The sequence below is a fragment of the Tamandua tetradactyla genome, chromosome 2 (assembly GCF_023851605.1).
Source record: "Tamandua tetradactyla isolate mTamTet1 chromosome 2, mTamTet1.pri, whole genome shotgun sequence".
Lineage (NCBI taxonomy): Eukaryota > Metazoa > Chordata > Mammalia > Pilosa > Myrmecophagidae > Tamandua > Tamandua tetradactyla.
The window spans coordinates 116,877,104-116,904,898 of record NC_135328.1 but is presented as its reverse complement, the minus strand read 5'-3'; the positions used below and the strand labels follow the sequence as shown (position 1 = coordinate 116,904,898).

The 27,795-nt window shown below is 42.4% G+C and overlaps 2 protein-coding genes across 7 annotated transcripts in view; one reads left to right on the top strand and one right to left on the bottom strand.

Annotated features, from left to right (window-relative positions):
• LOC143673721 (cytosolic carboxypeptidase 1-like) overlaps positions 1–20,678 on the top strand; it is a 111,866-nt gene extending 91,188 nt beyond the window's left edge. For all 5 annotated transcript variants that reach the window (XR_013170541.1, XM_077148600.1, XM_077148599.1 and 2 more), the window contains 3 exons: positions 3,756–3,872; positions 16,690–16,775; positions 20,077–20,678. Coding sequence is in view for 4 of the 5 variants with exons in the window: in XM_077148600.1 (XP_077004715.1) it covers positions 3,756–3,872; positions 16,690–16,775; positions 20,077–20,119 (246 nt within the window). In the remaining variant the exon portion in view is untranslated. The remainder of the gene's footprint in view (positions 1–3,755; positions 3,873–16,689; positions 16,776–20,076) is intronic.
• LOC143673722 (uncharacterized) overlaps positions 1–26,237 on the bottom strand; it is a 43,198-nt gene extending 16,961 nt beyond the window's left edge. Inside the window, exons 1-3 of one of the 2 annotated variants that reach the window (XR_013170542.1) lie at positions 26,110–26,237; positions 23,692–23,919; positions 2,452–2,551 (exon numbers count right to left, since the gene is read on the bottom strand). Coding sequence is in view for 1 of the 2 variants with exons in the window: in XM_077148602.1 (XP_077004717.1) it covers positions 20,273–20,316; positions 23,730–23,919; positions 26,110–26,214 (339 nt within the window). In the remaining variant the exon portion in view is untranslated. Of the gene's footprint in view, positions 1–2,451; positions 2,552–16,514; positions 20,317–23,691; positions 23,920–26,109 lie in introns of those variants that run through there. The other variant, XM_077148602.1, reaches the window with a different exon arrangement.
• Positions 26,238–27,795: the final 1,558 nt, after the last annotated feature.

Sequence of the window (27,795 nt, the reverse complement as noted above, 5' to 3'; positions counted from 1 at the left end):
TACAAGGGAAACCCAATAAGACTATGTGTAGATTTCTCAGCAGAAACCATGGAAGCTAGAAGACAGTGGGATGATATATTTAAATTACTAAAAGAGAAAAACTGCCAACCAAGACTTCTATATCCAGCAAAATTGTCCTTCAAAAATGAAGGAGAAATTAAAACATTTATAGACAAAAAGTCACTGAGAGAATTTGTGACCAAGAGACCAGCTCTGCAAGAAATACTAAAGGGAGCACTAGAGTCAGATACGAAAAGACAGAAGAGAGAGGTATAGAGTAAAGTGTAGAAAGAAGGAAAATCAGATATGATATATATAATACAAAAGCCAAAATGGTAGAGGAAAATATTATCCAAACAGTAATAACACTAAAAGTTAATGGACTGAATTTCCCAATCAAAAGACATAGAATGGCAGAATGGATTACGACCCAGCAATACCACTGCTAGGTATCTACTCAAAGGACTTAAGGGCAAAGACACAGACGGACATTTGCACACCAGTGTTTCTAGCAGCATTATCTACAATTGCAAAGAGATGGAAACAGCCAAAATGTCCATCAACAGACGAGTGGCTAAACAAACTGTGGCGTAAACCTACGATGGAATATTATGCAGCTTTAAGACAGATTAAGCTTATGAAGCATGTAATAACATGGATGGACCTAGAGAACATTATGCTGAGTGAGTCTAGCCAAAAACTAAAGGACAAATACTGTATGGTCCCACTGATGTGAACTGACATTCGAGAATAAACTTGGAATATATCATTGGTAACAGAGACCAGCAGGAGTTAGAAACAGGGTAAGATAATGGGTAATTGGAGCTGAAGGGATACAGACTGTGCAACAGGACTAGATACAAAACCTCAAAAATGGACAGCACAATAATACCTAAGTGTAATGTAACTATGTTGGAACACTGAATGAAGCTGCACTTGAAATATAGTTTTTTGTTTGTTTGTTTGTTTGTATCTTTTGTTTTTGGTTTTTTCTTTTTCCTTTTTATATATATATATATTTTTATTAGTGTTATTATTTTAATTCTCTTCTCTATATTAACATTCTATATCTTTTTCTGCTGTTTTGCTAGTTCTTTTCCTAAATCGATGCAAATGTACTAAGAAATGATGATCATACATCTATGTGATGATACTAAGAATTACTGAGTGCATGTGTAGAATGGAATGATTTCTAAATGTTGTGTTAATTTCTTTTCTTTTTTTGATTAATAAAAAAATTTAAAAAAAAATAAATAATGGCATACAAGCAATATTTGATTCCATCTGAAGAAAGAATCTAAGATATTGGAAGGTGATTTCTATCTTAGCAGGTATAGAAACATTTTCAGTACTTCGAGATGTGATCATCAGGACAAACTTTGGCGAAATTATCAGGTAAGCAGATGGTCACAGCAATGAAATAGGCTTGTCCGCACCAGGAGCGGAATAACTATTAAAAACTGCATGTGTGGTTTTGAACATGATACAAATTAATGAACTGGCAGGATCCAAGATAGGAGCAATTTTAGTTATGTATGTAAAGTGCTCTTTAGATAATAGGAGCTATATTCAAAACAACTGGTTAGGTTCTTTGGGATATATTTGGCAGTAGCAACGTTTCCCAGGTTAATACTAAGTCTGTAGTGTTAAAATACTGTATTTTGAGAGAAACCTTTCTAACATGTGCTATATACCTATTAAAAACAAAGTAGGCTGAATATAATTTATTCTGTTTTTCATGGCTCAGGTTCTCATTAAAAATATGTTGTGATGACTACAGATGTAAAGGCAGAGAGATTGGTGGGGAAATAGGGTTCAGTAGGAAGTATAACAATGGCTCTGATTTTGCTGCTTGGAAGGTGTGAGTGTGTGTGGAGGGGGTGAATGCAGACTTTTTTTTTAAGTGCCATTTGAAGGTAAGTTGCAAAAATCATTTTATGATCCTCTACCCCTAAAGATGTCAGTGCAAGAGTGATATTCTCTCATATACCCATTATGAAGTTATCCGTTTTACAGTAATGTCATAGTTTTGTCTAATCTGTTATTCCTGTTTCGGTTTTATCAGTTGATCTATCAATGTTTTTGTTTTTGTTTTTTGCATGGGCAGGCACTGGGAATCGAACCCGGGTCTCCGGCATGGCAGGCGAGAACTCTGCCTGCTGAGCCACCGTGGCCCCCCCCAACAAGGTTTTTTATGAGTTTTTCTTCTCTTGCTCATATAGAATCTAGCATCACACATTTCCTTTCTTGTCTTTTTAGTCTTCTTTGATCTGGAACATTTCCACAGCTTTCTTTGTCTTTTGTGACATTGACATATTTGAAAAATTGAGTTTTTGGCTTGCATTGTTCGTTGGAGTATCAATGATTATTCACATTTCCCCCACTTGCCCTCAGCACAGCAGTTATAATTACAATAAGAAAAACAATAGTTTGTATTTATTGAGCACTCACCTTATATTAGGCCACACTTCTTACTTATAGTAATCATTTAATCCTCAGAGCAATCCTATGGGGTACGTAGTAGTAATATGCCTGCCTACAGAAGAGAAAACTGAGAGACACAGAGAAGTTATCAGTTTAGCTATAAATGTGTAGAGCTAGGAATCAAAAAAAATAGTCTGATTTAAATGTCTACTCTTTTTACCACTTTACGATACTAAAGTATTAGTTTCCTTTAAGGGCTTTAGAATTGCTGGTTCTTTGAGACTGCTGAGCTGTATATCTTTTTCTTCTTTATAGCTGTGTGCCTCTTATTCCTAATGCTTCTTACATTTGGATATTTCCTTACTTATTCTTTTTATCTGAATCCCATCACTTTGTTGTTTAAGATGAAGTGCTTTGTTGTTATGGGTATAATCTTTGCATTTTATTAAGGTTGTGGACTTCAAGAATATTTTTTCCTCACCATGGTGATACCATTCCCTTTGCCCCAGATTTCCCAGACTCTGGAGTGTTTATAGAAACTTGGAGGTTCTAGAACACTCATCTCTAGGGATCCAAGACTTATCTGTATATAAGCTTCAATGCATTCTTTTTTCCCTCCTTAACTTGAGAATAACTCTAAGGAGTGGTAGCTGGTTGTTTTGTTTCTTTCTCTTGAGTTTGTGTAGTAGTTCTCCAACTTTGTTTTTCCCCAAACCAAACAAACCACAGAATTTCCTCTTGTTGAATTTCGAAGTACTGTAGTTTTCTTTCTCAGGATGCCTGTTTTACAAGTAAAATCCTTTAAAAAAAAAGTTGAAAGCCACCCTGTAAGACTAATATTTTCACTGAAAAATATTGAACTAGTATGTTTAGAAAAAAATACCTTTGTAGATTATTTTAGAAGCGATTGTCTGTTTATTGGAAATCAAGAAAAATATTATATATTATTGCTCATCAATGCATAAGTAAGGACATATAAAGTCATATGTTCATGTAATAATTACACAATAATACAGTAATGAACGTGGGAGTAGGGAGATTGGGAAGACCACGCTTTAGTCTTGTTCTTCATAATGTGGATCTTCTGTCTTGAAGATTCCAAATACTATGTTATATTAGAATAACTATTGGCAAAACCAAACAATAACAACCCCAAAATAATAAGGAAATTTGAATTTAAGATAAAATTAATACAATTTTTTATTCACTGTAAGTATTCTGTAACTCTAAAGGCCTATAATTAATCATCTGGAAAATTTAAATCTAAAATGTATGTCTGTAATTTTTAATGATTTTTTTTAACTGGTGACATTGTATTTTTATTATTTCAGAATCATGATATTGAAACAGATATTAACAAACTAAAACCCCAACAAGAACCAGGACGAATGATAGAAGAACTAAAAATGTATGAACACCTTTTCCCTGAGCTTGTTGATGATTTCCAGGTATAAATATAGAAATTCTGCATCTTAACTGGTTTTAATAAAGAGTTCTTTATTTGTTTCCCTTAAGCCTATAATCACTTCCTTCAGTCTATTTTTCACTTCTAAACAATAAAAGTAGTATTGCTTTTTTGAGGACCTAGAGAAATTATGTGAACATTCTGAGCTGCAGATTGCTTATCTTTAATATGAGTGGGGTTAGACTGCCTCTTTTTTTAATTTTTAAATTTTTAAAAAAATACCAATAAACACCAAACAAACCCAAACATTCTTAACTTTTGATCGTTCCGCTCTACATATATAATCAGTAATTTGCAGTATCATCACATACTTGCATTATCATGATCATTTCTTGGAACATTTGTGTCTATTCAGAAAAAGAAATAAAAAGAAAACAGAAAAAAATTCATACATACCATACCCTTTTCCCCTCCCCTTCATCGATCACTAGCAATTCAATCTAAATTTATTTTAACATTTGTTCCCCCTATTATTTATTTTTTATTCCATATGTTTTACTTGTCTGTTGACAGGGTAGATAAAAGGAGCATCAGACACAAGTTTTCACAATCACGCAGTCACACTGTGAAAGCTATATCATTATACAATCGTCTTCAAGAAACATGGCTACTGGAACACAGCTCTACATTTTCAGGCAGTTCCCTCCAGCCTCTCCATTACATCTTGATTAACAAAGTGATATCTATTTAATGCGTAAGAATAACCTCTAGGATAACCTCTCGACTCTGGAACCTCTCAGCCATTGACACTTTATTTTGTCTCATTTCACTCTTCCCCTTTTTGGTCGAGAAGGTTTTCTCAATTCCTTGATGCTGAGTCCCAGCTCATTCTAGGATTTCTGTCCCACGTTGCCAGGAAGGTCCACACCCCTGAGGGTCATGTCCCACGTAGACGGGGAGGACAGTGAGTTTGCTTGTTGTGTTGGCTGGAGAGAGAGGCCACATCTGAGCAACAAAAGAGGCCCTTTTGGAGGTGACTCTTAGGCCTAATTTTAAGTAATCTTGGCCTATCCTTTGTGGATAACCCTGGGACAATTCTGAGAATGGTCCATGTCTATCTTGTCCTCAAATTTTTGGAGCCTTTCCCTAAAAATTCCAAAAGCCCCTAAATTTTTGGCTGGCTCTGTATTTAACAGTTTATTATTTTTATCTGTTTGTCCAAAGTCAAGGTCCACAAAGCAGTTTGTAAAAACAGCCTTACATGTCTATCAACAGTAGAAAAGAAAAGGTGGAATATTCATAGGATTGACTTCCATACATCAGTGAGAATTAAAGAATTTAATTTACAAGCAACTAGGACAAATCTCGCAAACGTAATGTTGAACAGGAGAGGCCAGATGCAAGAAGACATAAGGGCACATATTGCATGATGCCTTTTATATAAAATTATAGAAAGTTCAACAGGCAAACCTACCCTATGGTGTTAGAGGCCAGGAGAGTGGTGAACCTCACAGTGACTAGGAAGGGGCCAAAGGGGGCTCCTGGGGTGCTTCTCATGTTCTGTTTCTGGTCATGGGGTACTGGTTACATCAGATATTAACTTCATGAAAGTGCATCAAGTTGCACAATCGTATATTTGTATACTTTCCTGTTTGCATGTGGATACTTCAATTGTCGACAAAGAAGCGTGTGGATTATTCTTTTGAATATTCTTAGCAAACATGTATTGAGTTTACCTACACTTACAAACCCTCATAGGATCTGGCCCCCATCTCCCTGATCTCATCTCTCACCACTATTGCACTTGTTTACTCAACTTCTGCTCCTTGCTCAAGCCAGCCACACTCCTACCTCAGGGCCTTTGCACTGGCTGTTCCTTCTACTCTATGTGCTCTCTTCCTCCAGACAGCCAAGGACTTGGTTTCTCACCCCCCACCCTTCACATCTTTATTCTAAGGCAGAGATCAACATACCACAGCCTGTGGCCAAAACCAGCTCACTACCTGCTTCTATAAATAAAATATTATGGATATAAGGCTAGGCTCTTTCCTTTAAATAATGTCAATGTCTGTTTCTGCACTAAAGGAGCTGTTGAGCAGCAAAGCCTTTTACAGAAACATTTTGCTGACCCACACTCTACCATCAGCATACCAGGGAGGTCTTCCCTGACCACCCATCCAAACCTGCAAGCCATCCCCACCCCTGCAGACACCCTCCTCCACTTCCCCTCCCCCACCCATGCCCCTACTTTTTATCCAAATCATTTAACAATCGATATACTCTGTATTTTACTTATTTATTTTTTTATTTTTCATCTCCCCTCAGGAGAATGCAAGCTCCAGGAGGACAGAGATTTCTGTACATTTTGTTCTCAAATTGTGTCCCTAGCACCTCCAGCAGTGCCCAACACATAGTAGATACTCTGTGTTATTTGTAAATATTTGTGGAATCAATGAATGCACCAAGCCCAAACTACATGCCAGCTTCTACGATGACCAATATTACAATATTTAGCTCATTTACATTGTTTGCCTCATTTAGAAGACTTTTCTCCCCCAGATAGATATGTCTAAGTTAAATGAGATCTTTGGCAGGCTTAATTTCTTTTAAAAATTCAACAAATTAGGGTGGTACAATGGTGGCTCAGTGGCAGAGTTCTCACCTATCATGCCGGCAACCTGGGTTCGATTCCCGGTGCCTGCCCATGCAAAACAAAAATCTTTTCAATAAATGAGCAGCAGCAGCCATAGCCAAAAAGATTCAGTATTAGCAGCTGACCCTTAAGAATAGGTGTGGTTGTGACTGATAGATGAGAAAAAGTAAGGACAAAATAAATAAATATAAGGAGGACTGGGGGTCTGGGATGCTTCGGGTATTCTTTTTTGTTTTTACTTTTATTCATATTCTTATTTTCATTGTTTCTGGGGTAATAAAAATGTTCAAAGATTGATGTTTATGATGAATGCACAAGTACATGATGACACTGTCAACCACTGATTATATATGTTGGATGATTATATGGTATGTGAATGTATCTCAGTAAAATAAAATAAAAATAAAGTAAAGCAAAAAAAATGCCAAAAAAAAAGAATGGGGTGAAAAGGGAATGAGTGGTGTTAGTTCATTTGTCTACTTTATGCAGAAATAAAATCACAAAGCTGGGCGGGCCGCGGTGGCTCAGCGGGCAAGGTGCTTGCCTGCTATGCCGGAGGACCTCGGTTCGATTCCCGGCCCCAGCCCATGTAACAAAAACGGAGAAACAGAATACAATAAAACAAGAAAATGTTTAAAAATGTTTCCCTTTCTTCCTTCCTTCCTTCCTTCTATCCTTCCTTCCTTCTCTCTGTCTTTCCTTTAAAAAAAAAAAAAAAAAAAAAAAAAAAAAAAATCACAAAGCTGAATAGCTGCTGTCAGTAAAAAACCACTCCCGCTAGGGTCAGCTCCTCTGATTCTCTGGTCATGTGGTCCTTACCCTGGGAAAAGCAAGGAATTGATGGCAGCAGAAATAGTTTGGATTCACAGCACATGTCCAGAGATATTTTCCAACCCCTTAGTAAATCATTTTCTCCCACAGCAAAACAGTTCCAAAGATGGGGTCTCTCAGGATTATTTCTTTTTTTTTTAATTTTTTTATTAATCAAAAAAAAAGAAAAGAAATTAACACAACATTTAGAAATCATTCCATTCTACAAATGCACTCAGTAATTCTTAGTATCATCACATAGATGTATGATCATCATTTCTTAGTACATTTGCATCTATTTAGGAAAAGAACTAGCAAAACAGCAGAAAAAGATATAGAATGTTAATATAGAGAAGAGAATTAAAATAATAATACTACTAATATATATATATATATAAAGGAAAAAGAAAAAAAACAAAAACAAAAGATACAAACACACAAACAAACAAACAAAAAACCATATTTCAGGTGCAGCTTCATTCAGTGTTCCAACCTAGTTACATTACACTTAGGTATTATTGTGCTGTCCATTTTTGAGTTTTTGTATCTAGTCCTGTTGCACAGTCTGTATCCCTTCAGCTCCAATTACCCATTATCTTACCCTGTTTCTAACTCCTGCTGGTCTCTGTTACCAATGATATATTCCAAGCTGATTCTCGAATGTCGGTTCACATCAGTGGGACCTTACAGTATTTGTCCTTTAGTTTTGGGCTAGACTCACTCAGCATAATGTTCTCTAGGTCCATCCATGTTATTACATGCTTCATAAGTTTAGTCTGTCTTAAAGCTGCATAATATTCCATCGTAGGTATACGCCACAGTTTGTTTAGCCACTCGTCTGTTGATGAACATTTTGGCTGTTTCCATCTCTTTGCAATTGTAGATAATGCTGCTATAAACACTGGTGTGCAAATGTCCGTCTGTGTTTTTGCCCTTAAGTCCCTTGAGTAGATACCTAGCAGTGGTATTGCTGGGTCGTAATCCATTCTGCCATTCTATGTCTTTTGATTGGGAAATTCAGTCCATTAACTTTTAGTATTATTACTGTTTGGATAATATTTTCCTCTACCATTTTGGCTTTTGTATTATATATATCATATCTGATTTTCCTTCTTTCTACACTTTACTCCATACCTCTCTCTTCTGTCTTTTCGTATCTGACTCTAGTGCTCCCTTTAGTATTTCTTGCAGAGCTGGTCTCTTGGTCACAAATTCTCTCAGTGACTTTTTGTCTTTAAATGTTTTAATTTCTCCTTCATTTTTGAAGGACAATTTTGCTGGATATAGGAGTCTTGGTTGGCAGTTTTTCTCTTTTAGTAATTTAAATATATCATCCCACTGTCTTCTAGCTTCCATGGTTTCTGCTGAGAAATCTACACATAGTCTTATTGGGTTTCCCTTGTATGTGACAGATTGTTTTTCTCTTGCTGCTTTCAAGATCCTCTCTTTCTCTTTGACCTCTGACATTCTAACTAGTAAGTGTCTTGGAGAACGCCTATTTGGGTCTATTCTCTTTGGGGTGCGCTGCACTTCTTGGATCTGCAAATTTAGGTCTTTCATAAGAGTTGGGAAATTTTCAGTGATAATTTCTTCCATTAGTTTTTCTCCTCCTTTTCCCTTCTCTTCTCCTTCTGGGACACCCACAACACGTATATTTGTGCGCTTCATATTGTCATTCAGTTCCCTGATCCCCTGCTCAAGTTTTTCCATTCTTTTCCCTATAGTTTCTGTTTCTTTTTGGAATTCAGATGTTCCATCCTCCAGTTCACTAATTGTAGCTTCTGTCTCTTTAGATCTACCATTGTAGGTATCCATTGTTTTTTCCATTTTTTCTTCTTTGTCCTTCACTCCCATAAGTTCTGTGATTTGTTTTTTCAGATTTTCTATTTCTTCTTTTTGTTCAGCCCATGTCTTCTTCATGTCCTCCCTCAATTTATTGATTTGGTTTTTGAAGAGTTTTTCCATTTCTGTTCGTATATTCAGCATTAGTTGTCTCAGCTCCTGTATCTCATTTGAACTATTGGTTTGTTCCTTTGACTGGGCCATATCTTCAATTTTCCGAGCGTCATCCATTATTTTCTGCTGGTGTCTGGGCATTTGATCAGATTTCCCTGGGTGTGGGACCCAGCTGGTTGAAAGCTTTTTCTGTGAAATCTCTGGGCTCTGTTTTTCTTTTCCTGCCCAGTAGGTGGCGCTCGTGGCGCTCATCTGTCTGCACGGCAGTCGGCCCGGGAAACCGCGCGTGGAGGCGGGGGTCGCTGGCTGCCGCGGCTTGGGAGAGTGCCGGTCCTAATTGCCCAGCTGGCCCGAAACGCCAAGCGTGACGGGAGGGCCCCGCTATCCAACGTTCCCAGTCAGACCGGGGAGCCACGTGCGTGGAGGGGACCCCAGTCGCCAGCCGCCCTGGCCGGAAAACGCGCGCCCCTCGGGTATCTCACTGCAGCAGATTCTCCCTGCCCGTTCAGCTGTTCCAGAATGGGGTACGCTGTCTTTTTGGTCTCTGTTGTGACTCCGGGAGCTGTTTCGTATTGTTTCTGTTTCTTTAGTTGCTTTTCTGGAGGAGGAACTAAGACCCGTGCGTCTTACTAAGCCGCCATCTTCTCCGGAAGTCCCAGGATTATTTCTTATAACTGCACGGAATCTACAATTATCTCAAATAAGAAGTTTAGTTATACAAACAGTTCCAAGGATTTGGCTCTGCTCATCGATTCATTCTTTAGAACACAGAAAAACTGGGGAAAATATGCAGATCCTCCATGCTAGGGGACACAAAGAGTGTCTCTACAAAAACATATGTGTGACCTTAGAAATTTTAATAATTCAGACTGTGGGTGTGAAAGCCAGTACCTGTTATGGGCTCTTTTTTTTTTCTTTTTGGTATAGGCAGGCTCTGGGTCTCTGGCATGGCAGGCGAGAACTCTGCCACTCAGCCACCATTGCACTGCCCTGTAACTGGCTTTTAAAATAAGTTATTTTGCTTGATATCATTGTTAAAATCCTTGAACTTGATAACTGCAGTTATAAGGTGGTTACATTAGTAAATATCCTCTTTCTTAGGAAATGTACATGGAAATCTTAAGTGTTCTGAGAGCATGATGTATACAACCTACTTTCAAATATTTAGAAAACAGAGATAGACAGACAATGGGTGGGTGGACAGACCCATGAATGGAGAGATAGAACAATAGAGCAAATGTAGCAAAATGTTAAAAGTTGGTGGATCTGGTATCCAGAAAGTATGCTGGAGTTCTCTGAATGGGATTTAAATTGTTTTTGCAACTGTCCTATAAGTTTGAAAGTATTTTAAAATAAACAGTTGAAAAAAGCTAGTTGCTCTAAAACTTTTTTATTTTTTCTTGTGGCTCATGTGATCATTTAAAGCAGTGAAAATAAAACAGAAGGTCCACTCTGAAGTTAGCCAAAGAGTGAAACTCTTGGCAGTGGTTTGGTCTTGGGCCCCCCAGGCTGACAGACTGAAAAGGCTCTAGTGCACTGGGTACCCCATAAATGTGAGGCTGCCTGAGGAGAGGAGGGCTTTGAACCAGCCATGTTCTCCTCATTTGTTCAAATGTCAAACTCCAGCAGACTGTATTGCCACCTGAAGAGAAAGGTGACAGTCAAGATATGGGAGGGAACTGTGAGGGAAATGCAAATTTATACCACAACGAGATACCACGTCACACCCACTAGTACAGCTACAATCAAAAGCCAGATCGTAGTTCAGTATTATTGGTGAGGATGTGGAGAAATTGAAACCCTACTCAGACAGTCCTTTGGGGAACATAAAGTGGTACAGCCACTTTGGAAAACAATCTGAAAGTGCCTCAAAAAGTTAAACATAGAGGTACCATGTGACCCAGCAATTCTTCTTCTAGGTAAATGAACACAAATGTCCACACAACAATTTGTATAGGAATGTTCCTAGCAGCATTATTCATAACAGCCAAAAAAAATGGAAACCACCCAAATGTCCATCAACTGATAAATGGATAAACAAAATGTAGTATAGCCATATGATGGAATATTATTTGGCCACAAAAAAGGAATGAAGTCCTTATACATGCTACAACACGGATGAACCCTGAAAGCATCACGCTAAGTGAAAGAAGCCACACACAAAGGGCTACACATTGTATGATTGCATTTACGTGAAAGGTCCAGGATGGGGAACTCTACAGAGACAGGAAGCAGCTTAGTGCCCTCCTGGGGTTGGGCAGTGATGGCCAAGGAGGACGGAGTTGCTTTGGGGACTGATGGAAATGATGGATGCACAGCTCTGTGAATATCCTAAAAGTCGCTGAATTATACACTTTGAATGGGTGGATTGAATGATATGTGAATTATATCCCAGTAAATCTGGCTTAAAAAAGAAAGGTGGGGGGTCCCCACTCAGTGCCTCGGAACAGCACTGTCGCTCACTAAGAAAGACACACGTGGTCCCTCTTAAAAGTTTCCGCACCAGCCGGAGCTCACGCACCAGACCCAGCCCAGGTGCCAGGCCTGGATTTATCAGGTTGTCCTGCTTCCCTGCTTAGTGACTTACCCAGGAGACGGCCAGTGAAACTGGACCTGAGGTATCTGACAAAATATACTGTGCTGCATAAATCCAGAGTAATAGGCTCAGTGGATCCCCAAATCGCCTGGCAGCCAAGGCAGGGAGACCGCCCCTTATTCTCTCGGCTGGAGCCCTCCTGGAGGGAGAATGGATGAGACCCACACTCTCTGAGCACCCAGAATGGTGGAAAACGCTCTCAGGTATTTTTGTAAAATATGAGATGATAACAATAAAAATGCTGGTGAGCATCAGGGGGCCATTTGGAGAGCTGGGAAAGGTTGACAAATAAGGGAAAACAAGTAGCTGCCGGCTGAAGGAGTGAGCGCTTTCTCCCCCATCCATTAACAGACAAAGTAAATAGCTGCTGAACCACTTGCTGTAGTTTCAAGCACCATTTTCAGTTAGGATTCAAGGCGAGGAAGCGTTTCTGCCTCAGCACTTCAATAATTCACAACCGCTCAAAATACTCGACCACGAATCCGAGTCAGGGATAAGCCCTGCTGCCTGACAGAGCTGAGTGGGGGTTGCCACCTACACTCCGGCAGGGCAGGTGCCACGTCTGCCACCAGCCACCGACCCTCACCTGGAAGGCTCCTTTCTGAGGTTCCTGCTCCAGGGCTTGACCTCTGGAGCGATTGCAGCTGAGGCTGTGAAATTTCAAGCCACCAAAAAGAACGTTCCTCCATGAACTTAAATAAACGTGCGTCACTATTACAAGGTGTTAATCATAGGGCGGTAAATGATGTAAGCTATAGACTGATGTAAGCTATAGACTACAGTTAATAGAACTACTTTATTATTCTTTCCCCAACTGTAACAAATATATCATACTCATGCAAAGTGTCAACAATACAGGGCATGTGGGAACACTGTATTTTTTTGGGGGGGATGCTATATTTTTTACAGGACTTTTCTGTAAGCCTACAACTTTTCTAATTAAAGAAATAATAGTAACATCTTAAAAACATTATGCTAAGTGAAACCAACCAGACACAAAGTACTACATATTATGATTCCATTTATATAAAATATAAATACATCTATAGAGACAGAAATAGATTAGGGATTATGTATTGAAATTGCAATAATGCAATTTCATTGCATTACTGAAGCAATGAAAATGTTCTAAAATCGATTGTGGTGATGAACGCACAAATCTGTCAGTGCGTAGGACGGGCATGAAAATTGTGTTGGTTTAATGAATGTAAACCTTGCTTACCGACTGATCACTTGATTGGTTGGACAAATGAGAAAGTGTTTCCTAAGCCTTCCTGAGAGCATGGGAAGCAGTAACCATGGTCATACTGTGCCCCAAATACCATCCACTGCGCATCACTCCCACATCCCTGCCGAGGAAATCCCTGCCCTTCCCTTTCCGTCCTCCTCCAGAGCCAGGCCTCCTTTCTCCTCGGCCCTTCACTCTCTGGAGTCCTGTGGGATCTCAGTAAGTCACTATTCCCTGGAAGGAATCGGACATGTCAGATATCTTTCAGCATCCCTGACTCTTCTTCACACATCGCTGAGAGAGTGGAATTTTAAGCAGGACGCTTGGGAGAAAAGGTACCCTTTGAAGACATGCTAAGTCTGCAAGACATGAAAGTGAGCGGAGAAAGGGGAGAGCACGAAAGGCTCTTCATTTATTCCAGTCACGCTACAAAGGAGGGGAAATGGAATGACACAGCGGGAAAGGCACTAGAGACACCCCCCAAAGAACCGGGAAGTGATGAGCAGCCACTCAGCACAAAGGCAAGCCTGCCAAGGAGGGCAGGGGAGCTTAAAGGGACATAGATGGAAAATGTGCTCCAGCGTTTTGGAAGGGAAAAGCAAATCTGGGAGGATTCACGAAAAACTACCTGCAGTGATATTGAGAACTAGGTCTGGGGTCAGGTGTGAGAGGTTGAGCTACTTGTAATTGGATAATCTTTTGTACTACTGATGCTTTGCCTTGTGCTTTTAGAGTAATTATTAAAGAAAAAAAATGTTATATCTAAACTAAATGTTAAAAAAAATGTTTCCAGTTTGAGCAGTCGTTTTTTTTTTTACAATAATCACAAGTTTTAGGCATTAATTTTCTTTTTCTAAATCTTTATGTCACTTATTTCTAAGCACAAAGAGAAAATACAACATTATGAACAACATCTTATCAGGAAGTGAAAACAGCATGAAAAGGGGAAATCTAGATGCTCGGGACATGATTCTCTATAACTCACGGGGCTCAGTGAGTTCCTTTCCTTCTCTGGACTTCAGATGCTTCCGGAGAAGAAATGAAGGTATAGGATGAAAAATCTAAAATCCTTTTCCAGTTCTTTACAGCCTCTCTGAGAATGACAGCACACTTATTCTTCTAAAAACCTTGAAATGACCTTTGCAAAAGTAATGCATGCCCACCAAAGGTGTAAACAGGACCAAAGTGTACAGAGCAAAGCAGGGAGTAGAGCAAAGCAGGGAGTAGAGCAAACCATTCCACTCTGCTTCCAGAGCTGTCACTGCAAAGAGGCTAAGGCTGAACTGTCCAATATGGCAGCCAATAGCACATGTGGTTATTGAAGCTTAAATTCCATTAAAATTAAATAACTTTGAAAATTCAGATCCTCAGTCACGCTAGTCATACTTCAAGTGCTCAAGAGCCACATGAGACTAGAGCTGCCATCTTGGACAGCACAGATACAGAACATTCCCATCATGGCAAAAGTCCTATTGGAGAGCACTGGTCTCTAACACTTAAAGAGGCCTTTTTCAATTCCTCTTTCAACACTTAAGGCTCCACAACTACTTGCAATCAGGCCCTCTTGGGCTGAGCTCAGGACTACTCTAAAAGGTTTGTGGTTGTGATAGTTGGGTTCAGGTGTCAACTTGGCCAAGTGATGGCGCCTAGTTCTATTACTGTGGGCTTGAATCATTAGCATGAGAAACTCACCAATGGCTGCTTATATCTGCAATCGGCTAAGGGGAGTGCCTTCCGCAATGAGTGATATTTAATTTAATTAGGTGGAGATTAAAAAAAAGAGGTCACAAGAGAGCTCAACGCAGCACTGTCCAAGCAGCTCAGCATACCTCATCGCAGCACTCAGAGCTCAGCCCCGATGTTTGGAGATACAGAAAGGAATTGCCCTGGAGAAAGCTACTGGAACCCAGAAGCCAGAAGAGAAGGCCAGCATTGCCCTGTGCCTTCCCATGTAACTGGGAACCTCAGATGAAAGCTAGCTGCCTTTTGTACTAAAAGCCGATCGTATTAAAAGTCGATCCATCGCTGGTGTGTTGCATTCTGGCAGCTTTAGCAGACTAAAACAGTGGCGGTGGGGTTGCTATTACCTTGGAAAACTCCCCCAATTTCCAGATCTTTAATTAAGAAAGGCTTGCTTCATCTCTAGCACATACAGATGTAAAACCTTAACTAAGAATTTGCAAACTCCAGCGTTCCTCAGGGTAGTACTTATCAAAAAAACACCAAGGTTCGATCCTGGCCAGTGCTCGAACAGACAAGCAAAGAAAGAAAGAAAAAAACAAACAAACAAAAATTCAACAAATGGTGCTGCAATAGCAGAACACTCACATAGAAAAGAATGAAATGTGACCCCGGCCATACAGCATATAAAAACAACCAAAAAACACGGAGGCATTTAGAACCTGACACCACAAGCTCAACAAGTCTTACCTCTAACTCTAGAAGTGTTAGCTAGCCCTACAAAACAATTCTGGTCATCTTGGCCCATACAAATCACACCCCAATGGAGATGTCTTCATTTCTCCTTAATAAACGGTGACCAAAATTGCTGTCTAGACACCAAATGTCCACTCTATTATTGTCGTAGTCCAAGCAGGTAATTGCCAATTAACTCTCCCACTGCTTATTATGGACCTCTCTGTTGATATATAAAATTATAAGGCATTTCTTTTAGGCCCCCACAAACAACATGGCTTTGCTGATTCTCCACTTTCTGCTGGAATGCCCTTCGTTTCCTAACCGCACCTCCCCCACCACCCTCCCCCAATATACCTACTTACTCTTTAAAAGCCATCTCAGACACTGTCTACTCCAGAAAGACTTCCCTGCCCCCACAAGGTGAAAGTCAGAGCCCCCAACGGCTGCTCCAGGCTTCGAGAGTGAAAATCTGGTAGGAATGGTGGGATGTGGATGCGGGTGGGGAGGGTTCTTAGAGAACTTTCTTGAAACCCCATTTTGTAGCAAGGTACAGTGCTTGCTGAGACATCTGCAGTAAGAATAATAAAGTCCTCGAAGATGCTATTATTCACACTTTACATGTCATTAAGAAAATATTAATGACCTTGTGTCTGATGCTCCTTTTATCTACCTTATTGACAGATGAGGAAAACATATGGATTAAAAATAAATAAATAAGGAACACATGTTAAAATAAATTTAGTAGATTGAAATGCTAGTGATCAATGAAAGGGAGGAGTAAGGGGTATGGTATGCAGGAATTTTTTTCTGTTTTCTTTTTATTTCTTTTTCTGAATTGATGGCAATGTTCTAAGAAATGATCATGATGACGAATATACAACTATGTGATATTATGAGTTATTGATTATATATCAAGAATGGAATGATCATATAGTAAGAATGTGTTTGTATGTTGTTATGTCGAATAAAAAACATATATATAAAAAAAGAAAATATTAATGATCAATTTAAAAAGAATATCATTTTCAGAAGTAACAGCTTTGGAGGAAAGTGCCTAGGAGGTTACGCCTTCCCCAAAGCCACACTTTGGCTCTACTATCGGCCCCTCTGTGTATTCCAGTAACATCCTGGTGTCTCCTCTACTGGACCAGCAGTGACCATTTTCTCATTTATCTTTGTATCCTTGGTATCCGGAACAGTCCTCAACAGAGTTGCTCAATAAATGTTTGCTGGATGGATGTATGGAGGGACAGATGAACAGACAGATGGATGTGCAAATGGTTGGGTGAGTAGGTAAACAGATGAGTGGATGGATGGATAAATGGGCAGGTAGGTGGATGAATATATTGATAGATGGTAAGTAAGTGGGTAAAAGAGTGGGTGCGTGGGTGGATGGATGGATGGGTGAATGGAAAGGTGGGAAGAGACACTTTCTACACTTTCTTAAGTCTTCAAGAAAGACTGAAATCTCCTGAGGGTAAAGACCTTGATCTCACTCCTTCTCTCACATTTCCTCTCTTTATCCCTCTCCCTCCTTCCTTCCCTCCCTCCTTCTCTTTCTCTGTCTCTCTCCCCATTTCATTTCCAATAACACCTAGAAAGTGTTTTATATTTGACAACTGCTCAATACACTAAGGGTGAAGGGAGCCAGTATTTCCCACCCAGTGAGTGTACTAGAGAAAGGCTAAAGGAAAGGAAGAAAGACATCTTTAACACTGCACATTGGATAATAGCATTAAACGCTTCCCTTTCTCTAATTTGGAGATAAACCTAAACCACCTTCTTCTCTGTGGCATATGATTAAAATCTGCTTTGTTCTTCTAATTTGCTATTCTCAAATTACCACACTGCTGCTGGCACTGCAAACAGACTTCTCAACTGCCCTTGAATTACTGTTCAACTTTTCCTTCGTTTTTTGTCTTTTAATCAGCACTGAGCCAAGTTCCACCTACACCCGGTGGAGAAACTGTCTCCAAGATAGGAGAAAGAATGTCATTCAAGGTGGCTCCCCATTGCCACATTACCCGTCAGGAGAAAGTTTCTCCCTCGAGGTTTGGGAACACAGAAGGTGAAGTTATCCTTGACAAGGCTCCAGGTGGTAGGAAAGAACCTGAAGTGTTTTTCTGCCCCTCACTCAAGAGATTTTATCACTCTTATGCTGAAGGCTTCAAAACAGACTTTTTTTTTTTTTGCATGGACAGACACTGGGAATCGAACCCGGGTCTCTGGCATGGCAGACGAGAACTCTGCCTGCTAAGCCACCGTGGCCCAACCCAAAACAGGGGTTTTTAACATGGATGTAGCTAGTGCCTGACCAAAAAAACATTTTGTTTCATATTTTTCTAGAGCTCCTCAAAATACCACGGTCTGCAATTGCTAAAATTTCAGCTTCAAGAGTCGTTCTCAAAACTACAAGATAAACCACCTTAGAAAACAGATGATTCTATGCACATCCCCCATTCTTTTTTTTTTTTTTTTTTGCAATCTCTTGGGCATTAACTTGAAATTTCAAACAACAAGTAATGTCCAACCCATTCCAAACATGTAAAAGGAAAGGGGAGATATGTTTCAATTATCTAGCTATGTCAGATAGCAAAATATTCAGAAATTCATGGTAAGTTGCAATTTTCATGTGGATATGCATTCAGCCACACATGGACAAGTAGATATTGTGTCCTTGGATGAAAGCTCTAAGACATCACTTTGCTTTCTTTACTCATAAACACGGTCGGTGCTTTTCCCCTTGCACTATTAAAAAATGTGCAGTAGAAAAGGAGTCTATCATTTAGACTACCAAGGAAAGTTCAGAAATGAAATAATAGTGGTTATTAGTGGACTAGGAACAAACCTCAAACTCAAAATACCATACTTATCCCATCCTAATTTTGCTAAAGAGATGAGACCTAAAGCAGAACATGTAACATCTCTGTATCACAATTTAATCAACTAACCAACATACAGTATTATTACACTACTCAATGATATTAAGAGGGATATAAGTGAAGAGAAAGGTTGCTACTAAAGAAAGAACTCAATAAATACACCTCGCCACCTAACATACAGGTATAGATCACAGGAACTAACATTATTTTCAAAACAGTGGGGACATCCATTAGTAAAGCAATTGTGTTTGAATATTCACATTTTGCATGTGAAGACTGGTTCAGTGGATCTTTTCCAGCTCAACATTTATCATCAAGGTCTAGAGCGTTAAGGCTTCTGAGATGAGAGATAATAAACCGAACCTGGATTGGTTAACATGCTAATTGCTTTCCCTTGCCACCGAATAATCATATTTCAAACCTGAGCATAATAAAGACATATATTCAGACAAAATTCTGTTTTATGTCTAAGATCCAGGCCATTAAGTTACTAATATTAGACTATTTCTCTAAGGGATTTTTCAGAACATGAATTCATTTTAATTAATATTCACAATAACACTTTGGAAGCTAAATAGAAAACAAAATTTATATAGGGGATAGTGAGATATAAATAGGGAAAGGATAAATTATCGCAGCCTAATTTGCAAAGCTGTTCCTCATATAAACATGGTTCCTTTAACTTTGAACCATGGTGTCCCGGCCCGCAGGACGATCAACCGAGGCTCCAACTCCTGTGAGGGAAGAATGAAATGGGACAAAGAGACGCGAAGAATGACAGCAAGACAAATATTCTGACCAAGCTGCAAAAGTTTATTGAAAAGCCTGGGTATATATATACTCTAGGAGAGGGGGTAGCTAGTAGGGATAGGTGACGATCTCTGATTGGGTGAATAAGGACAAAGGGATGATTTGGGATTGGTGACTGCTGTTGCTAGGGTGGAGGGCAGATGTACGGTTAGTACTTTTGGCGCGAACTACTATTACTTCCGTAAAGAAGGCTGATTATAGCTTAGGCTGTTCTTTGTTTCAGCCCTGGCAGCCATGTTGCATGTTTCCCGCATCGCTGAGGGTGGAATTTATACATGCTACTTTAATTGTCCCCAACACCATGGTTATATGATTAACCAATGTATTATCTATTTCATGTTCATGGTCTGAGATAATTGACCTACAGCGGAAGTCCTGGGCTTTGTAAGGCAAAATTTTAAAGCTGAGGAGATTGGATCTGTTAATCTAAGCTAGGTCATGAGGATTAAGGACAGGAAAATGCTTTCCCACTGATAACAGTGACTTGGGTGCCCCATTTGTAGAAGAAAATGGAGACCAGCTCCTGCTCAGATCAGAGCTGCCTAACAAAGGAAAAGTTATCAGGTGCCCTTGGGAAAAAATCAGGGCTCCTTATTCATTAGTATGATTTACTAAGGGTGTCCCAAGCAGAAATTTAGACAACAAAGGCAGAGCGACCACGATGGTTTCATTTGTATCACCCGATTTCTACCACAACCTGCATGACCATTACTGCCCATCCCCCACCCCGTCTGTGTCTCCACTGCAGACCTCTCTGCTGACTTTCATCCCTTACATCCAACTGTCCACTGGGCATTTACTCTTCACTCAGATGCACCTCGAAAGTCAACATGCCTAAGACAGAATCCATCACCTCCTCCCCCAACATGCTTCTCCTTTATTCTATTGTCTCAGGGCCTCGTTCGTGGGTGTGCATTTCCACATGGACCCTGCTTAGAAGAGTGCCAGGCTTGGCTGAATGGTCTGCTGTCACCACCTTGAAATTCTTACTTTTTTAACAAGAGGTCCCCCATTTTCATTCTGCACTGGACCCCACAAATTATGTGTCTGGTCCTGTCTGTCCTGGTGAGTGGCATCGTCAATACCCCTGTCACCCAAACCTATCGTCTGGGACCCATCCTAGATTCTCCTTTCCTGCAAAGTGAAAGAAGTAAATCACAAAAGACCACATATTATATGATTGCATTTATATCAAATTCCAGAATAGACAAATCTATAGAGACAGGAAGTAGACTTGTGGTGGCCTAAGGCTGGAGGGTTTGGGAGAAATGGGAGGAGGGAGATGATTGCAGGGTTTCTTTTTGGGATGATCAAAATATTCTAAAACTAATTGTAATTATGATTACAATTTATACTAAAATTGTCCCCTTTAAGTGGGTGAATTGTATGCTATGTGAATTATATCTCAATAAAACTGTTTCCCAAAAAAAGGCAAACACCTTAATATTAACCGAAAACAGTATTTACCTCATATATCCACTACAAGGGCTTCAGAGATCCCAGAACCACACTTTGAGAATCATGAACCTAGACATATCATCTTGAGTGATAACTGGGGGATGTCTTCCTAGCAGCCATTTTCTCCTTCCCCCTTCTGGAGAGAGCCCTGATTAGGAATTCACCCCATCCCACCCCAGGCAGATCACATGCCCCAAAGGAAGGGCATCCTACACTGAGTCCCAGGAGGAGGCTCTGGCTGCATAATGAGCACATTCTCTGCCCTCCCCACCTCCACGGTGATTGGTTCAGGGCTGGACATGTGACCCAGGTGGTCAAAGATTCCGCTGGAACTGCAGGACCTCTGCTTGGAATGCTGAACTAGGAGTGGCTTCCTACTTCCCTTGAAGGTTGTTCTGTGAAAATGTGAGAACTGGCGCCATTAAAACTATATCAGTCCCAGTCTGGGGATGAAGCCATCACAAAGGCTATTTCTCGGTTTCCCAGAGAAACAGAGCTACACACTCTGAATTAAGCCCTTAACTTGGAACTTCTGGATACATGAGCCAGTAAATATCCTTAACCTTAAAGCCAGTCTGAATTAGAATTTGTTACAGTGCAGTTAAAAAAGGATCCTAGTTGACAGCTGTCCAAACGATTTGGAGCTAACAGCATTGCATTCTCTCTGCACTCAATACTCAGCCTTTGCTTTGAGCCCAGCAAGAGATAAGATCTTAGCAAAGCATTGAGATAACATTACTTTTATTTTTTTCAGGATATTCTTAATATAAAGAACTAGCTCATGTAATCTAAGGCTAACACGTCAGAGCTGGGCCAGAGAATTTAACAAATCCCTCCCCTTTCTATTCCTTTTGAGTCTGATTTTCAGTGGACTCTAGATGAGTGTGATAAAGTACTAGATTGTCCTTACCAGCAGAAAAGGTATGGCTGTCAGCTTGACCTACCTTGGATTTCACCAGCAGGACAAGCATGGGGGCTGATATTTAGCACATATGTATGTTTGTAGTCACTGAATTCCCCTTCTAACAGATAAGAAGTTCAGGGAGCACAGAAACATCTTCCCAGCTCCATTTTCTTTTGTTTTTTAATCCAACTACACTGATTAAAACTGTATGCTAGGGTGCACGGATGGTTCAGTCGTAGAATACTCACCTTTTATGTGGGAGACCCTGGTCCAATTCCCAGACCATGCACCAAAAAAGCTATGCTACATTTGTGTAATATTTTAACATTTACAAAATACCTTTACATACATCATCTTAACAATCCAGCAGAGAATGGCAGTTGAGGAATTATTTGAGCTATCTCCTAAGAAAGAAAAACAAGAAGCTCAGTAATTTACTTCAAGTGTCCAATTCTCACATCATTAGAAAGTGATGGAGTTTGGGATTAAAGTCATTGGATTCTAAATCAAAGCTTTTCCTCTCTTTAGGCTTACCTCCAAAATACCAACACATAATATGAAGATAGCCAATATTTTCTCTATGGGCTAAGCACTTGATATCTATTCCTCTTTTAATCCTCCTAATAAGCCCATGAGTTCAGACCCAAGCAAGGAGAGCTTGAGAACATAAGCTCTCAGCCACGGTCTTGGTTTGGAGGCTTTATGGACTCCAGAAGATCATGTTCTTAAAGCTAATCCATTCCTGTGAGTGTAAAGCTATTGTGGGTGGGACGTTTTCATTAGGTTAGTTATTAGTTGAGGCATCAACTTGGTGGGTCTTAATCCTCTTACTGGAGTCCGTTATAAGAGGATGAAATTCAGAGACAGAAGCTAAAAGAATAAGACACAGAAGCGCGTACAGAAAGTCACAGAAACAGAGAGGAAGCCTCTGAAACCAGAAGCTAGAAGCAACGAAACCCAGAAGAGAAGGGAGAGACCAGCAGACCCCGTCATGTGTCCTGTCATGTGACGGTGGAGTCAGGTATTTGATGATGATGCCTTGACTTGGACATTTTCATGGCCTCAGAACCGTAAGCTTGTAAGCTAATAAACTGCCATTGTTAAAAGCCAGTCCATTTCTGGTATATTGCATTTCAGCAGCTTTAACAAGCTAAAACAACCACTTACTCTTCTCTTACTCCCTGACTATTTGGAATTCCTCTTCTACCCTACTGCCATGTGCCCTCCAGATCATACTCTCCTTTAGGTAAACAACACACATTTGTGGGCTCACACTCACACCATCAAATGACTAAGCAATCACATGCAAATGATACGATGGAACTTGCAGGTCAGTGCCCCTCCCCGTGGAAAGCACATTGATGAGTGAGAAAACACAAGCCCCTTTACCGTCAGGCTATAAATCAAGGTACCACCAGGCAATCCCACCTTGGCTTCTGGCTTAGTTCAGACTTTACCTTTCAATGCACCAGCACTATTTGGGGATATTACAATCAGAAATACAGGAATGCGCTGTGCAGAATCTAGCAGACGATGTAAGAGTCGAGTTTACTTGAAGGCAACATGAGGTTGCTGGGATGGGGGCAGACAGATGGCCCCAGTGACCTTCCAACTGTGGCATTCCCATCAGCTCTGGGAGGCCAGGCTTCCCATCAGACTTTGGACATATTAAGTTTGCAAACTGGCAGAGAGGGTCACTTTGAGTCCCAACTGACCTTCAGCTAGTGGTTAACCCCTCACTTTGGGTTTATCTCCTCCAGGGTCTGTCATTCCATGGAAAGTTCAAGTATCATAACTATGGGGTAATATATCAAAGGCATTCAGACAATCCTGGATTGGAATTCCAGCTGCTCAACTCCTTCATAGAGACGTGCCCTTGGGCAAGTCACTTAAACTTGTGCCTCCATTTTCTTATCTGTAGAATGGGAATAATCCCTACCACACTCAGACATGGTAGAGATAAGCTGTAATGGGTATAAAGAACTAGGAGATGCTCAACAAATAGCAGCTATACCTAATCACTAGGTCCCAAACAATAACCCTGAAGTTTTCTAACATTCCTGCATCCTTCACCTGCAGTCACCCACTAGAACCTTACAGAGGAACCTTGCAGCTCATGTTTCTTTCAATTTGGGACACACACTCACCAAGGAATGAGTATAGCTGCTTGAGTCTGTCTACTTACTTTGAGTACCACCGGCAGCACTCCTCACCATCGGGGTAACCAGCACATGTTGGAGAGCCACTGCTGCTCCAGCCCAGCCTCCAGAATCAGGCAGGCACCAGGACTCTGGGCTCTTACTGCAGGCAGGTGGAGGCAGGTTATGGAGGGAGGATAAGTGGGACGGTCCCTGTGCCCCTTTAACTTTGTAATTCTATGGGAAGAAGGAGATAAAGCAAGAAAAGAAAGAAGAAAAGGCAGATGATTTCTCTCAGGGCATGTACTGGTGACTCCAAATGCTTTCCTTTTTTAAAATCCTTTTCACTTTCACTCTAAATAAATGGAAATTTTGTGTCTGGCCTGATATTCCAAAAGTGAAATTTCAATCCCTGGGTTTGGAATCCTCTTGGGAGGTATGAGGTCCAAAATTATCTAAATAAAATCATTGAATTCATCTTACTTGCCTAAAATGGTAATCTTCATTTGAGGAGACAAAGGGCAGAAAGAGGTGTGCCACACAATGAAATGACTGTTTGTCTGTTCTAAGCAGCAACAAAGTCAAGTTCTGAACACAGCTTTTTAACTTCTTTGGCATGAGTTGGCCCATACAACTGTGAACTTTCCAAACTGATATTAAACAGACTGGCTACGTGCATTGTTTTCCAGAATAACAGACAACAAATACCTGTCCTTTAGGGAAAGTGTGTCTGTGCTGAAGAAGACTTAGTCCTAAGGGGTGAAAAATAACCAATAGCATCAGCTCCAAGGGAGAAGGGGCATGCAAAGGGCTGAGAGAGCGAAGGAGAACTCAGCAGGCTCACTCTGGTGCCACTGGGCCCTCCATCATCTTCATATTCACTACGGGCTAAAGGACATGGACATTCAGCTCAGAATTTTAAGTGCACAAATGGCTCTCTGGATCTCAAGACAGTACATACCAAACCTTTCTGTGTAACCCTTGTGGCAGCAGAAAAAAATGCCTAGCCTGCTAATCCTTTTATTATTAAGTTTGGCAGTGGTGCTTAGCTCAGAATGAAATTCAAGATCCTCCAGAGAACTGAGTGGGAGCCTACTTTCTTGGGAGATGGTGGGGCACCACATTCCTGCCTTGAAAGTGGCCCAGCTGTCAGCTTACAAATCAGTGGGACTATCCCCATTTCACAAACTCCCACTAGTAAGAAAATCCAGGGAAAGCCCTTTCATTCATTCATGGAAATCACAGCCCAGAAACTGACTCCTGCCGCTGAGAGACGCTGCCCCTATTCACCGCCCCCCCCCTCCACCGGAACGCGGAGATGTACCCCGCACTTAAAACAAAACAAATAAACAAAACAGCTCAGTCCCAGGGCCTCAGGACTCAGGCCGATTAAAAATCCCTGAGACATATAATCAAATAGATTTAAAAGCCAGAAGCTAATAGCATTGAACCCTGACGCGACCGTTCGGGACTGCACACGCAGTAGGGCATCTCTGGGGTCATGGGAGAGGGGCACACACCTCCTACACACACACGAATCACAAGTATGCACGCGCGTGCACACGCGTGCACACATACACACATATCCTTGCAGCTCATGCTAGATTTACTGCAAGCCCAAAGGCACTTACTAGCCGAAGATGGGGCAGCCGCGTCAAGATGCCGCACTCTCTTCCTACTTGTGCGAGAATGAATGTCCACTAAGACTCCAAGGGCTGCTTTTTTTGGGAACCCGGGTTCTGCAAGTTCCCTCCTTGCCGGCCTCAGGAACCCTTTTTCTTCCTCTAAAACATTCAGACTTTACAAGATTCCTTTGGAGGTAACTACAGATCGGCGTAGCGCGCCCCATCCCCCAAGACTGAAGCACAAGGCTTCCTGGCCTCTCTCACTTCCCGGAAACTTCACCGCCGCCCCACGCGGCGAAGTAAAGGCCACTGTCAGGGGGCGGCAAGGGGCGGAGAACAGGTTTCTGGAGCCGCGGGCACCTCTGGAGCGAGGGCGCGGGAGAGAGAAATAAGTGAACCTGGGCTGGTAGGTGCTTTCTCCAAGTGGGAGAAGGAATGCGAACGACATGTAGGTGCCCCCCTCGGCTCTCGGAGCTCCCATTTCTTGTCCAGGTAGGGGACCGAGGAATCAGAGTGGCCCAGAGGCAGCTGCCCCGCGCCCCCAGCCTAGGCGCAGTAAAATGTGCGCACAGTGTGCACGCCAGGGAACCTGACGCGACGCGAACAAGGCACGCTGGCGCCTGCTTGGGCCATGTCCCCATCCCAGGTTAGGTCTCCCCCACCTCAGGGCGCCGAGGAAGCAAATATTTTTTAGTAGAGACCCCCGAGTGTATTCCTCGCTCCTGCCAGCGTACGTCCACCCGCAGAGGCCCCCCGCCCTGCCCGGCGCGCGCCCCGCGCCCTCGTACCGCGCCAGCCGCACCTGGATGTGGCAGAAGATCTCCGAGTCGTCCAGCAGCCGAATGGTGCATTTCATCTCCTGGCTGAGCGATTTGATGCTGGAGCTCCGAAAGTGGATCCTTTTCATGGTCCTCCTGCCTCTCGGCACACAGTGGCAGGAGGCGAACATGCACCGCGGCCCGGAGGAGCAGGGGGGGGCTCTGGGCCGGCGCAGCGCTCACCCGCGCAGAAGACACACCACACTCGCGCACACACTCGCGCACGCACCGTCCTGGGCTCCCGGGCGCGGCTTCAGCCCGGGGACAGCGGCAGCGTCGGGCGCCTACGGCCACACATGCCGAGCGACCGGGGCGCGGCGGGCGGGTCCTTCCCTCCCCCTCCCTCGCCTCCGCCTCCGCCTCGCCCGCTCCTATTCCCCGCCTCCGGCCTCCGCGCGCGCGCTCTCGTGCGCCTCCCTCCGCCCGGGCTCGCTCGCCGAGAATGTCCAGAGCCGCTGACCCCAGGCGGGCGCGCGACGCACACACTCCCACGCGGGCGAGGCCGCGGGAGGAGGAGGAGGTGGAGGGACGGCTGATGAGGGTGGCCCGGGCGCCCCAGCGGTGGCCTGATCCGCTGCCGCTGCCGCTGCGTCAGGCTGGGCCCGGCCGCCTCCCTCCGGCCCCTCCGCCTCCTCCCTCCCCCGGCGGCCGTGAGCTCTCTGACTCCTGATAGCGCTGGTCCCTGCCGGGGCTCCCCCACGCGCCCGACAGCGCCCTTCTCTGCTGGGCCCCAGGGACCGCGGGGTGGGGCGGAAAGCTGGTCGGCCCCCACCCACGGGGAGAATCCACCCCCCCATCCCCGCGGCGAGAGGAGTATTGGGTCAAAAGTTCGCCCCTGGCTCAGCTAGACTAGGAATACAGCTAATAGTGTCCATCTCTGGTACTTAGGGCGATATTTTAAAGTCTGTTTTATTTCATATTAATTGGGGGTCATTCCCTTTTCTAAGAAATTCAGAGCCTTGCTTAGGCTACTTCTCTTTTATATTTCCCGGAATCTCGATATGATCTCTGATAGCAAAAGCCCCCTTCAGAAGCCCTCGTTCTAAAACCCCACTGCCCAGGAATCCAGGAGTCTACAGGACCAAAGAGATATTCCCATCCCTGGGTATTGGGGAGACTTGGCATTCCTTGCCTCCCTCTGGAACTTCGCAAGATGGGGACCTTCTGTCTCTGGCTCCCCCAGGATGGCTCTCAATAAGCCCATAAGCTCCAGGGGTTGCTGTTGAGGAAGGTGGGCAGAGTTTGGATGTAAGACCTGGGATGTTCAGAAGTGCAAAGAGAAATTTCTTGCTCTGCTTCTTGCTGTCCTGTGCCGAACAGGAAAGTGTATTGGCCTAATGGACAGACATGTACTTCCCTCTACCCCCACCCTACCCTTAGAGGAAGGACTTGTTAGCTCAGCTGTCAGTTCTTTTCAAGGTTTGTCTCAGCTAAAGAGCCCCCTCATCCAAGGGCACAGCCTTGGGGTTGGAGGAGGACCCCGCGGTTCCACCTAACCAGGTTACCTTCTGATGAGCCACATCTGTCCAATGCTTCTGGGGCCTGCATTGCGTTTTGACTCCACCTGCCTGTTCTTGCTTCCTCAGCTGATCACCAACAAAAACCTGCAGGCCAGTCACAGCCTCAGCATCTACTTTTGCAGGACCCAACCTGCAACAATTGGTCAAGAT